The sequence below is a fragment of the Notechis scutatus genome, chromosome Z (assembly GCF_049901735.1).
Source record: "Notechis scutatus isolate UNSWTSFEM ecotype Mainland chromosome Z, rNotScu1.2, whole genome shotgun sequence".
Classification (NCBI taxonomy): Eukaryota; Metazoa; Chordata; class Lepidosauria; order Squamata; family Elapidae; genus Notechis; species Notechis scutatus.
In genome coordinates this window covers 133,130,280-133,142,607 of record NC_142025.1, presented here as the reverse complement: position 1 = coordinate 133,142,607, position 12,328 = coordinate 133,130,280, and the positions used below count along the sequence as shown (strand labels likewise).

The window sequence follows — 12,328 nt, the reverse complement described above, 5'->3', positions numbered from 1 at the left end:
GTTGGACTTTTTGAAACCCCATTACGGAAGCCTTAATTTACCTTCCTGGCTAGGGAGGCAACTTTTATGCCACTGGTTGCCTAAAGATGTCACTTCAAATCCCAGAACTATTGGTGCCATGCATTTTAATCCTTTTCAGAGCCATTGCAGAAATTCCGGCTAAATTGCCTTCACTGGAGAATTGCCACAGGGAAACGATAGACCAGTCAGAAAAATATTTTTAAAACCTCACTCATGTAAACATACCCTCTGAATAGTTTGCACACAATCTCTAGAGATGCAGAGGGTGACGCCAAGGAAACAGAAACCTGCCAGTTGGGAATAAGGGTCATCTACTCTTTTCAAAGTAGCGGGCTCTGGGTTAGTTTTGCTGTGGTTCTGAACTGCCGCAGTATTTCCCATGCTTCCCCCCCCCTCCTTGTCCTCTTCTGTTGCCACAGCAACGCCAGATGCCTGCGGATACCCGGTTGCCTGGCGCGTCGCCGCCGAGATGCTTGAAGATGCTGCAAGCCCACCAGCTGGGAAGGAAGAAAGGGAGGACGGGGTGTTGTGTACTGCTGGTATGTGAGTTTGAGGGTCAGAGTTGCAGAAAAACAGCTGGGTGAAGACCCTGGAGATTTGGTCTGACCCTTGCCTGACTTTTAAAGGCTTTCTAGATAGGGTAGAGAAGGGGATGAGTGTGTTAGGAGAAAAGAGAGACTAGAATGAGCATTGCTAGCTCCATAATGAGATTTCCCACCCCCGGTGTGGCTCTTTTATTAAATCAAGGCCGTTTATTGTGAAAATGCAACATGTGATGCAGAAAGACTGAATCCAAAGGCATGAAGGGTGCTAGAAAAGCAAGCAGTGTCTTTTCAGCAGCCTTCCACAGTCTACTGTTGAATAGTGTTGAATGATTCCCCCATTGCCAGTATGGGCTGTGTCTCCATTAACAAAAAACTACAGTTGTCCAAACCCCACCAATTTGGAGAAGCTGCTTTGGAAGAGGTTTTTGAGGACTGGTAAAGGAACAAATGTCAGAATGATTACCTTGGCTCGTAGGATGGTGCAGTCAAGGGTGCAGCTTTCTGGATCATAGAGAATATCAAATTCAAGAGTCCCAAGAGATGCTAGAAAAAGGCCAGGCATTAAGGAAAACAAGTGTTAAAAAGAGATTCATTTTATCAGCGTTTTCCTTCAAGCTGTCTTTCTAATCCCACTCACAATCTGCAAATTCAGCTCCATCCATCTGTCCAGGCCAGTGTTTTCAACCTTGGCAACTTTAAGACATGTGGACTTCAACTTCCAGAATTCCCCAAGGCAGTCATGATCCAGACAAATCTTCCCCATCCAACCTTGGTTCAGATGAACTGAGTAAAAGTCCCATCAGGCTTGGCCAGCCTAGCCATCTCTGAACTGGTTTATATCTCTGGATTTGCATATTTGTATACAATTGTACAAAGACTGACTGTGGGTTCAAATAATACCAGAAAGTGCTCTTATGTTGTCGGCTGGCCAACACTGTCCGTCAAAATTATGCCCTACCCCAAATTCTGTACATCTTTATATAAATGTTCTCTGTCCATGAACTATGCATAGGAGTACACACTTTCATCTTGAATATCTCAAGTGCCCCCCTTCCCTTTCCCTCTGATAATCTAATTTAGACACTAGGAAAACTGAATGTGATGTCCTGAATTAATTGCACAAATTTAGTAGACGTGTTTGAAGATGCATAATAATTGAGCTTCTGTTTCCCATGGGACAAAGCAAAGAAACATGGCACATGTTTCTGAATCAGCCATCACTAGACACATAAAAATAAAACATATTTACACCCCGTTCAAAAGAGAGGAAGGAAACAAAAAGTCCAGAATATACCCTTTCCAGCAGCCAACACCAGATAAGCAAGACAAGACAAGACAAGCAATCAGAAAACAAAACCCTAATTAAGGAACTATCAAGCAGAAAACCACACCCCTATTAAAACTTGCAGGGCAAGCTATTGTATCTAAAAAGGGAGCAAACCCTGCATCCTCTTGCAGTGATGATGCTACCTAGTTGGCTAATGAAACGCCTGCAAACAAACAACCAAGCTCAGAGACCACCAAGGACTCCACAAAAGTAAGTGTAAGAAATATTCTATTTTCATTATCACTGCCTTTCCCCCGCCCCCCCTGCAAATTAAACTTCCTAGGGTACTATGTCTTCTCACTGGGACAGTTGCCCAGTTGTGAATTATTCAGGACCCACAGGGGTGTCTGCAAGGATTGTTTAAAAAGCAATCCAGAGGGCAGCTGTGACAGTGCAATTCAAGCTCTGTTTGTTTGTTAAGTGCATCGGCACACCTAAAAACCAGGCAGAGCTATGATCACATCATTGTTTCTGCCATCTTGACTTTTTGATCATACCTTGGGGACCCACTATTTACTTCTGCTGCTGTTTTTCTCTAGGCCCGGAGAACTCGTTGGCCTTCGTGAATTAGAGCCTTTTCCTCGTTCCTGTCTTCATAAAAATATTTACACATTTGGGTGACATTTATAAGCAAATAAATCCATCCAACCTACCCAGCCATTTCTAGAAGTTCCATCTTTTAAAGCTAGAAGACTTAATCTGAGCCATGTAGGATCTATTTGTAGTTCCTCAGCGGCAAGAACAAAGCATTCTCTCCTTTATGTGTTCCAAGATGTTGTGATTGATCTATAAATTGTACGGATCAATAGTCTGCCACAGTAAAAAGGTTTCTTGGCCTGGGTCATGGACTGCGTTTTGTCATTTTTGGCAGGAAATTCACTTCTACTTGCTTAGCCTTTGGCCTATCGTTGTTGCCCCATTTCACAAATAGGGCTTCTTCACCGAATGCACTAAGTCAATATTATTTCCGACTTGGCTGTGTTGTGTGAGCCTAGTCATTGTGTCCTGTTTAGGGCACTTAATGGCTCAGCAGGTAGTATGCACCTATCATTTGAGCTTTTTTCAATAAACCATGGTTTAGTTAATTGATATGAAGGAGTCAGTTAGTCCTGACTCTGTAAAACTCAACCAGAAGAGAAGAAAGAGGACGGGCTTCCTCTCCTCACTCATCAATTCCAGGCATTTCTTGCTAGCTGGGCACTAGCAAGGTTCCCTTTTGATGCCTGAGAAAAGCCAGATCCCAGAGCGCATGGTGAACATGCACAAACTGCTGATGAATGATGCATAGAGATCAGAAGCAAAAACCGTGATGCATTCTTTCTTTCTCTCCCCACTCACCCCCTGGCCTTCAGCCAGGCTGCATAGCTTTAAAGCCCACGTGAAAAGGACTTTACATGTCCCTATACATTTGTGATCAGATTGTATCTCTTTGTATTGGGACAATTTATTTGTAAGGGTTTCTGGATGGCTTTCTGTTTTGATGCATGCTTCTGTCTGGTAACATAGATCTCTGTCTCTGTCTCTCTCTCTCTGTCTCTGTCTCTCTCGTGATCCATACATCTACAGTATCCACTCCTATTGTTGACCCGGAGTCTAGGAAGAGCTTGGAAGGCATGTATGTACAAATGGCACCATTATTTCTAGACACCTGCAAGTCTGTGGAAAGTCCCCAGAGAAAAACACCCAATGTCCTGAGATGCCAGGGACCACCCAGTGTCCCCAAAGAACCTCCCTATGTACTAAGAACATCTTGATATCTTATCTACTGTGTGCCAGATTTTCTGGGTGATTCCTGTATCTCTTATGTGCCAGCCTTGCTGGGTGGAGTGTAAAAAAAAGGTATAAATACAAGAATCTTTGTGTGTCCAGGGCTTCCTCTCTGTTAGAGGGAACTTTGTTCCGCTGAATAAACATGTATGCTTAAAGGCAATACCTGGTATTTCTTCCTATTTTACCAAGCCACACCTTGAATTGGGAACAACATTATGTCGGCTTCCTTTCCCCCCCCTGCCTTCCCTTACCTACCATTCATTAAACCACTTACTTATCTTCCTTCCTTCCTTCCTCCCCTCCCTTCCTCCTGTCTTATGGGAATTGGTGTCTGTATGTGTACGTGTGTACGTACACCTGTCGGAGAGCATATAAATGTGATATCTTTTTTATGCTGGGCTGTGTTAGCAGTAGAGGTGTGGGGTTGTGAGGTTGTTTTTGTTAGAGAAGATGCCTGAGTGAACATTTGCATGCATGGGTTGTCTCAGAAACACGGGTTGTGGGGCTTCAGTAACTCTTCTGATGCAGGTCCAAGGGGAAAAACGGACATCCTGAGTTTTCAGTGCCATGGCATTTTTGAAGACGGCTCATACTGTAGTTCATGTAACTCTCTGCACAAGAATAGTAGGTATGTGCTTATGCTGAGACAAATAAATGTGCACAGGCTTTATTAAGTTTACCAAACCTGTTTCAGGCTTTGAAATTGGTAAGGCCTGTGCATGTTTGTTTCCGCATAAGCACAAGCACTAGAAGGTGAGAACTGGGGCATGTTTCCAAAAAATTTGGATATCCAAGGGCTATCCAGCATTTCTCCTAATCCTAAAAATAAATGTGTGCAGGAACCAATTCTTTCCTTCATCTGTTCCTCTCCCACTACAATGCCAGTTGCAGCAGGTCACTATTGTAAGTCCTGTGAGAAGGACAGTATGCGCATGAAAGCTATAGTTACCAGATCCAGGCTGCAGGGATTCAGAGGACCACTAGAGGTCAGCACAGAGATTTCTGTATTTTTTTACTGCCACCTAGCGATTAGGCAAATTTTTGCAACCCAGATTTGCTAGTTGCATTCTTGTTCAGAATCTGTTTGCTAACCACAAGTCTCTGGAAAATTCACAGGTAGCCCAAGTAGCCTTTCCCCACATCTGTCTCCCAAGCAGCAAATGATAATCCCATGAAGTCTTGGAGGTTCCTCTCAACTACTTTGACTACTCAAGCCAACCCCAAAATCCATAAGAAACATCCTTCGAAGCCCCAACTATACTGGTTTGTGCTTGAGTGACTGCGTATCACTGCCTAGTCCCTGTACTAAGAAAGCTGTGATGCAAGATTAGCATTTCATTTGGAAGAAGACAGGGAGGCATTGCTGCTCCCTAAGGTTTGGCACTCTAAGTCAGTGCCTACTCAATTTTAGCCTAAAATTAGCTCTGCTCTGATGGGTAGCAGAGTCGGAGAATAATAAAAAGGGACATGGTGGCTCAGTGGCTAAGACACTGAGCTTGTCGATCAGAAAGGTCGGCAGTTTGGCGATTCAAATCCCTAGCACTACGTAACGGAGTGAGCTTGTCCCAGCTTCTGCCAACCTAGCAGTTCGAAAGCATGTAAAAATGCAAGTAGAAAAATAGGGACCACCTTTGGTGGGAAGGTAACAGCATTCCATGCGCCTTCAGCGTTTAGTCATGACAGCCACATGACCACAGAGACGTCTTCGGACAGTGTTAGCTCTTCGGCTTTGTAACGGAGATGACGAGCACCGCCCCTAGAGCCGGAAATGACTAGCACGTATGTGCAAGGAGAACCTTTATCTTTACCTTGTGATCCAATGTAGTGAGGAGGTGGGTCTCCAGGGGGGAGGGGGTGCATGCTAGAAGAGTAAGAGGCAGCTCAGCCCAGATGCCAAGTGTGAGAGAAAGAGGGTGAAGACAGCCTCTTCCCTAATGCTTCACTGTAGATGCAGAGTCCTCAGTCTGACAAGATTTTGTCTATAGAGGTGAAACTATAAAGACCTCCATTTGAAAGGATTGCTATGTATCATTTTTGATTTTGGGTCTGACAATCTAGAGACTGTTTAATCACAGTAGATTATAAGTAGTGAAACAAATATTGGAGAACTTGGCCATACAAGAATGAATTATGAGAAAGATAAGCATGAATTTGTGCATGTGCCTGTTTCAAATTCTGGGTCCAAAAAGTGCCCAGATAGTTGAGACAAGTTGCTTTCATGTGTCCCTCCAGATGTGAACCCAGTTACCGGAGTCTCTTAAATCTTCTGGATACTAAATAGAGCTTGATTTGGCGGCGGCGGGGAAATAAATCATATATATTATACATATGCATACATACATACATACATACATACATACATACATACATACATACATGATCTTCTAAGTAAGTTCGCTCAAAAGTGCAACCTTCTCCATTCTGCTTGTCCTTTAGAGAAGAGGAATTACCAAATCATGTTCTGCAGACTGTTTAAGTTTATCTTTTACTATGGGCCAGTGTGCATAATATTATTTTATTGTGCACTGAGTGTGGCTATTTAAAATTAAGTACTACTGCCTCAGGGCAAAAATGGGATTTTATTTTCTAGTTCTCACCTACATTCACTCAACCTAAAACCTCAGGAGATTCACTAGACTTTATTTCCAAATCAGTGTGCAAAGGATAGGGGAGAGGAGATGTTGTGAAGGACATTTTATAGCATATATGACAAAGAATGAGAAAGATTCAGAACAATATGATAGTTACACTTAAATGTCATGATGGCAGACCTGATCACAAAACTCTCCTCAGAATATTGGCTATAAATGTGACAAATGCTCACACAAACACCACTTTTAAGTGAACAGTGTATGTGGATGAATGTTTTGAAGGAGGTGCAACTGAGAAATGTACCTCTTTAGAAGACCAAAATCTCACTTTGGGCAGGTCATGTAAGTGATGGTGGATTTAGATAAAGTATTCCAGATAGGATTGAGAAAGAAAGAAGGGGAAAACAATAGAAATGATGGTTGGAGGTGGGAACAAGGATATACGAATACAGAATAACAGAGTTGGAAGGGACTTTGGAAATCTTCTAGTTCAACTCCCTGGCTGATCCTATACCAGGGGTCTCCAAGCACAGCTGGCTGGGGAATTCTGAGAGTTGCAAGTCTTAAAGTTGCCAAGTTTGACCCTGCTCTATGCCATTCCAGGCAAATGGCTATCCAATCTCCTCTTAAAAACCTCCAGTGAATATTCCTCGAAGAATTATGAGTTTCTGTTAGAGACAAGTTGAGAAGATGAACATTTTTTTCCCCTGTGACAGGAACTACTGCTGAGTCAATGGCACCTAATCAATCAGTGAAGATTCAATTGTCCATATTTTTGGGAACTGTTTTGTAAGACAGACTTGTTTACGACAAACATATTGTTTGCATAAGATAGCATTTGAGAGAATATGGATGTCAGCCTGGTTAGACATTGACACTAAAGTGAAGAATGAGCCTCTGGATGGCCATTCACAAAACTTTAATATGCCTTTGTAAGTGTGTGAGGAAAAAAATCTAAATATGACTGAGTAGATGAGAGTAATATGAGGCAGACCTGCTGGTTCTATTTGCACTTTGTTCTTTGACTTGTTTGAATTATTGAACAAACTATAGTGACTTAGATCATACATCTTGCTAAGTCATAAACCTTGGCTGGCAAACCACAATGGTTGTGATTACATTAGTTGAACAAACCATTAGTGAGTTAGTTCACACATTCTGCTAAGTCAAAATCAAACAAACATATTGTATGGCACGTAGAACAATGTGCAAATCCAACTGCCAGCTGTCAAGCATCTATATGTGGGATTTGCGTTGAAGTAGTCTCTATCTTAAAATATAGGAAGAGAAGAAGTTGATATGTGAAGTGACAGTCAATGAAAGGGAATCTTTATGGAATGTGCGATGTAACCAGCTGTTTTTTCTTGGATTAAAATATTGTTTGATCAAAACTCATGTCTTCTCTACAGACAGGGGAATTATACTTACTGTTCTCATCAGAATCATATCCTTCAGTAGATTCTCCTTCCCCAGTTCCTGGGGGTACAGTTGTTCCTTCACCCCTTATCTTATCTTGTGTCGTCAGCACCCCTTCCAACCCAGGATGAGGAAAATAAGCTGAAATTTGGGCAATGGGTCGTATCGGTCCTGGGGACACATCGATGGCCATGTGCTCTCGGATAGGAACCGGTGCACGATCTCCACGGCGGACAGTCATTGGAGGAGCAGTCGGCTGTGCTGAAAGGGGAGAAAAATTCACTCATTAATTTTCATCTTTTATTTCTACGCTCGGTTGTATGTTGGTATGCAAAGATGCCCTAGGCAAATTTGCTTGAATAAAACCCACTGGGCTTGATTCTCAAGGAAATACGTGTCTGGTATGTTCTTAATAAGTGGCATCCAACATCTCCAGAAATGGGAAACTTTAAAATGCAGCCTAATGTTTTGGTTACTGTATGTAAACTTTTTAAGATTTGCCCATGTGGTGACAAAGAAGTTGAAATAATCTCACACATTCTTTCTCTCCTTCTCTCTCCCTGTCTCTCTCTCATCTCTCTCTCACCTATCACATTTTTAAGCTGCCTATTTCCCTCACAGAGTCCTTATTATGTTATAAATTTTATAGAGACATCAGGTCAATCTACCCTGTACTCCTAATTCGTAAATTCCCAGCAAGACCAGATAAATTTTACATGAACCTTCTCCTTCAAGATTTAAGACCATTCATTACTTGGGCAGCAGTTAAATTTTATGTTGCTGCAATCAAAGCAAGATATAATTAGCTAAAGACAGAATTATCTTTGTTTTAAGTAATACTTCAGGTTTGATACATCTTGATATTGGTTTATTTATATCCTGCCTTTATTATTTTTACAAATAATTCAATGTGGCAAACATATCTAACACACCTTCCTCCTCCTATTTTCCTCACAACAACAACCCTGTGATGTTGATTGGGCTGAGAAGGACTGGCCCAAAATTGCTCCGCTGGCTTTCATGGCAGAACTTGAACTCATGGTCTCCCACTTTCTAGTCTAGAGCCTTAATCACTAAACCAAATTAGCTGGTTGTTTGATGAATGGTTAGGGGATATATAGTTTTTATTTTTATTTTGTACATATTGATGTTTTAGATTTATCATCTGGTAAGAACTGTATTAACATAGTAATAGAGGAGTGAATATTATACTACGTGATTTATTTTACTACTTGTTAGTATATTATTGCATTCATTTGCTTCACACTGGTTTTTGTACTTTTAAATTTTGCTTGTCATTGACCAAATAAATATTATTGATTAATTCTCCCTCTAAACTAGAATGATTGGCAGGTCAAATTTGCTACTTTGCAGGGAGGCAAAAGGCAAGGCAAAGATTTATTTGTTGTCGGAAGAATTGAGAAATTCAATTAGGCATTATTTTTAAAGGAAACAAAAAAAATTCCCTTGTATGAGCAAGTATTTCTGTTTGTGATGGTGAACTACAATTTGTAGTAGATAAGAAATATCTATTACTGTGTCACAGGAGAAATAACCAATGTTTAAGCTTTGAGCTAAACATTTCGTTATTTTTTTATAGGGTATCTCAGGTAGGTTTCAGGAAAAAAAACCTCTGGCAGGAAAAATTGATACTTTCCAGGTAAGAAATGCACCTCTCTTAATCACGATAACCTTGATGTTAGACTGGGTTTCTCAACCTTAGCTGCTTTCAGATGTTTGGACTTCAACTGGCTGTGGAATTCTGGGAGTTGGCCCACACATGTGAAAACGGCCAAGGTTGAGAAACATGGGCTAAACCATAGGAAATTGGCTGTGTCAAACAGCCTAACAGCCTAAGGCTATTTACTCTATGTTGACTATGTGATGATAACCCCTTGTATTCAGAAACAGATGTGCTGCAGAAAATGGCTGGTAAGGCATGGTACAGTATACAGAGTTTACATGATGACTGAGAATTCATTTAGTAGAATTGTGGGCTTCCTAAAGAGCTGTCCAGACTCATTGTAATATTTTTAAGCATGCTTGTGCTTGTTCATTTCCCTTGTTTTGTGTTTCAACATTTTAGGATTCTTCCCAGTCTACTAACAGATTGCATTTAGTCCTTAGTAACTTATTTTAGCTGGAGTCCTCTCAGTAACTCATCACTTAAATTTACTACCAAAGAAGAAGTCTATGGTTCTCCTCAAAAGTGTGTTATCTCCACAACATTGCTGTATTCCTATATATGCCCCAAATCACTACTACATTCTGTATCAGTCAATTCCATCAGTAGATGTCATAAGTCACATTAAAAAAGCACCTTCATTTTTCTATTCTGAATGATGACTTTGGGAAAATAAGATGTTTTCATTTTTTCTATTGCAAATGTAAATCTAAAATCTACAGACCTTTATCTATAGGAAAAAGCTAATACATTAATGCATGTAGGAAATGTTACATTAAAAAATTGAATAAATGAGGAGATTAACCTAGTGATTCTAGCTCCACTTATCTTTTTATGTTTTACATAACATTACTACACTCATTTGCTGTTTCTTGTAGGGAAGGGACCCAAATCCTTTACTTTTTTTGCTTATATTTTTCTGAACCAAACTCCATGGTTTTTCAAAGATTTATTTCTCCCCACCCCAGTTTCTCCTGGTCCATTCTGTGAGTCACTTCCCGACTTCCTAAAATTTGGGCTGGGGACCCTTTTCTGGCTGTTTCGAAATTTGCAGAAACTTTCCCTGTTTGGGTGAATGAAATGAATGATTATTTTATAGATTTCCTTTTGATCTCTTTGGCAATTCTGACACTCTTTCTCCTAACAGAAAATATTTCAACAGATATTGCTGCTGAAATATTGTTAATACTGTGAAATCCATCTTTTCAAAATCATGGTTCCCATTTCCTTTGTGGCAAGCAGGTGAAAAGTTAGGATGTTGTTGCAGTGAACAAAACTGACGACAGATTTTTTTTAAAAAAAAATCATAAACATCCGAACTGTATTGTTTGAAATAGCCTGGTGCGCTACAAGACTGCAGTGGTCTAGCCACTTTATAGGAATCAAGTTGCACTGAATTCACTGAGCTGAGGTTTATTTCTGAGTAGAGAGAACTGCATTTAAATAAAAACAAGAGGAAAAAGGGCAAAACAGGCATGAAATCAAAGGTTTGTTAGATCAATGCAACATGAGAAATGGAATATCAGTCAACAAAATTTCAAACTCCAATTAGAACATGTTTTGCAGCACTGGCCTCTCTCTCCCTCCCCAATTTTTAGCGATGGTGAGATGATTATAAGTGAATTAGGAATTTCTCTCTGTTGGACACTTAATGACATTTTAATAGAGCAGTATATTTTGAAATTAGTATTGGCCTGAGGCTTATTTTAAGTGAATTAGTTTTCTTAAACAATAGTCACAGGATGAATTTGCTGAATTGAAATGGGTTTTAAAAAAAAAAAAATAGAGGGAGGGGGAGGGGAAGAGAGGTCTGCATGAAGGTATTTTCTTGAACCAACCATGCTTCAGTCCACCAGTTCTCAATCAGTTTCATAGCTTCCCAGAATTGCCCTCCGCATTGATTCCCATCACAGGAATCAATTTAGCCATCTCTGAATCTTGACACCTTTGATTGCACCCCAACTTTTCCCCTGAATATCCCACATCTGTACAACTGATGTCCTCCTGTTTCCCAGATTACACCACGGATGCCTCTTATTCTTTGAAGAAGCAGGTTTGAATTGCTTTCTATCCTAATACCCTCAAATCTTCACTCCATTCACCTCCACATTCTCGCCACTGCCCCCCCAAATTCTCTTTTCGGCCCCATAGCAGCCTCCCACAACTTGTCTCAGCCTTTCCCCCATCTCCCGAATTTCACCTGCCGAACAACTCTGCCAAGTCTCTGCCTTTTTGGAAACTCTGCCAGATTGTGACCCCACATTTTTGTCTCTCCCCAAGTTGCACCCCGCAACTATCTTCACGCACCCCCCTCTCCTCCAAAGGCTGCACACTCACCCCCTTCTCCCACTCGGTCCCACGGGACTCCCCCGTCCCCCCTCCCTCTTACCTGGATGCAGATCCTGTCAACAGGTTCCAGTGAGGAGAAGACGATGCAAGGAATGAGCGGAGCGGAGGGGATCGATTGGGGATCCCACGGACTTCGAGAGAACGAGCGAGGGAAAGAGAGAGAGAGAGAAAGAGCGCACAAGGGAAGGGGGGTTGCAGTCGAGAGGTGGAGACTATTGTTTCTATTGAGAATGGGAGGGGGACGGTGCAGAGATCTGATATGGAATACATAGATTAGATTAGAGGATAATAGGCGGAACTATTAGACTTTGTGTGTGTACTCAGCCGTAGCAAAAAAGAAAAAGAAAAGAAAAGAGAGAGGGTGTGAGAGAGAAGTAATCCGAGGCTAGCATGAGTAAATCAACTACCAAGATTGAGGCGAGATTTAGGTGTGTGCATGTGTGCCTTGGGGGAATAATGATAAAAAGATTTCTCCTCTGCAGTTTTAATTGGACAGAGAGAGGTATATATTTTAAGCTTTGCTCATTCTTTCTCCTAAAGAGAGCATGAGAAAGATGAGAGTATAAAGAACAATGAATTATTAAATACTTCTGTCATATCCCTTGGGTTTAAGGTGGGTGCAAAA

General features: G+C 41.1%; 1 protein-coding gene across 3 annotated transcripts in view; it reads right to left on the bottom strand.

Moving 5' to 3' along the window:
• The window catches only part of DOC2A (double C2 domain alpha), a 33,316-nt gene extending 21,265 nt beyond the window's left edge, over positions 1–12,051 (bottom strand). The window contains exons 1-3 of one of the 3 annotated variants that reach the window (XM_087945005.1): positions 11,744–12,051; positions 7,683–7,931; positions 1,030–1,109 (exon numbers count right to left, since the gene is read on the bottom strand). In XM_087945005.1, the coding sequence (XP_087801131.1) occupies positions 1,030–1,109; positions 7,683–7,911 (309 nt within the window). In that variant the 5' untranslated portion in view covers positions 7,912–7,931; positions 11,744–12,051. Of the gene's footprint in view, positions 1–246; positions 476–1,029; positions 1,110–7,682; positions 7,932–11,743 lie in introns of those variants that run through there. The other 2 variants (XM_026682292.2, XM_087945006.1) reach the window with 2 other exon arrangements.
• Between the last annotated feature and the right edge of the window lie 277 nt (positions 12,052–12,328).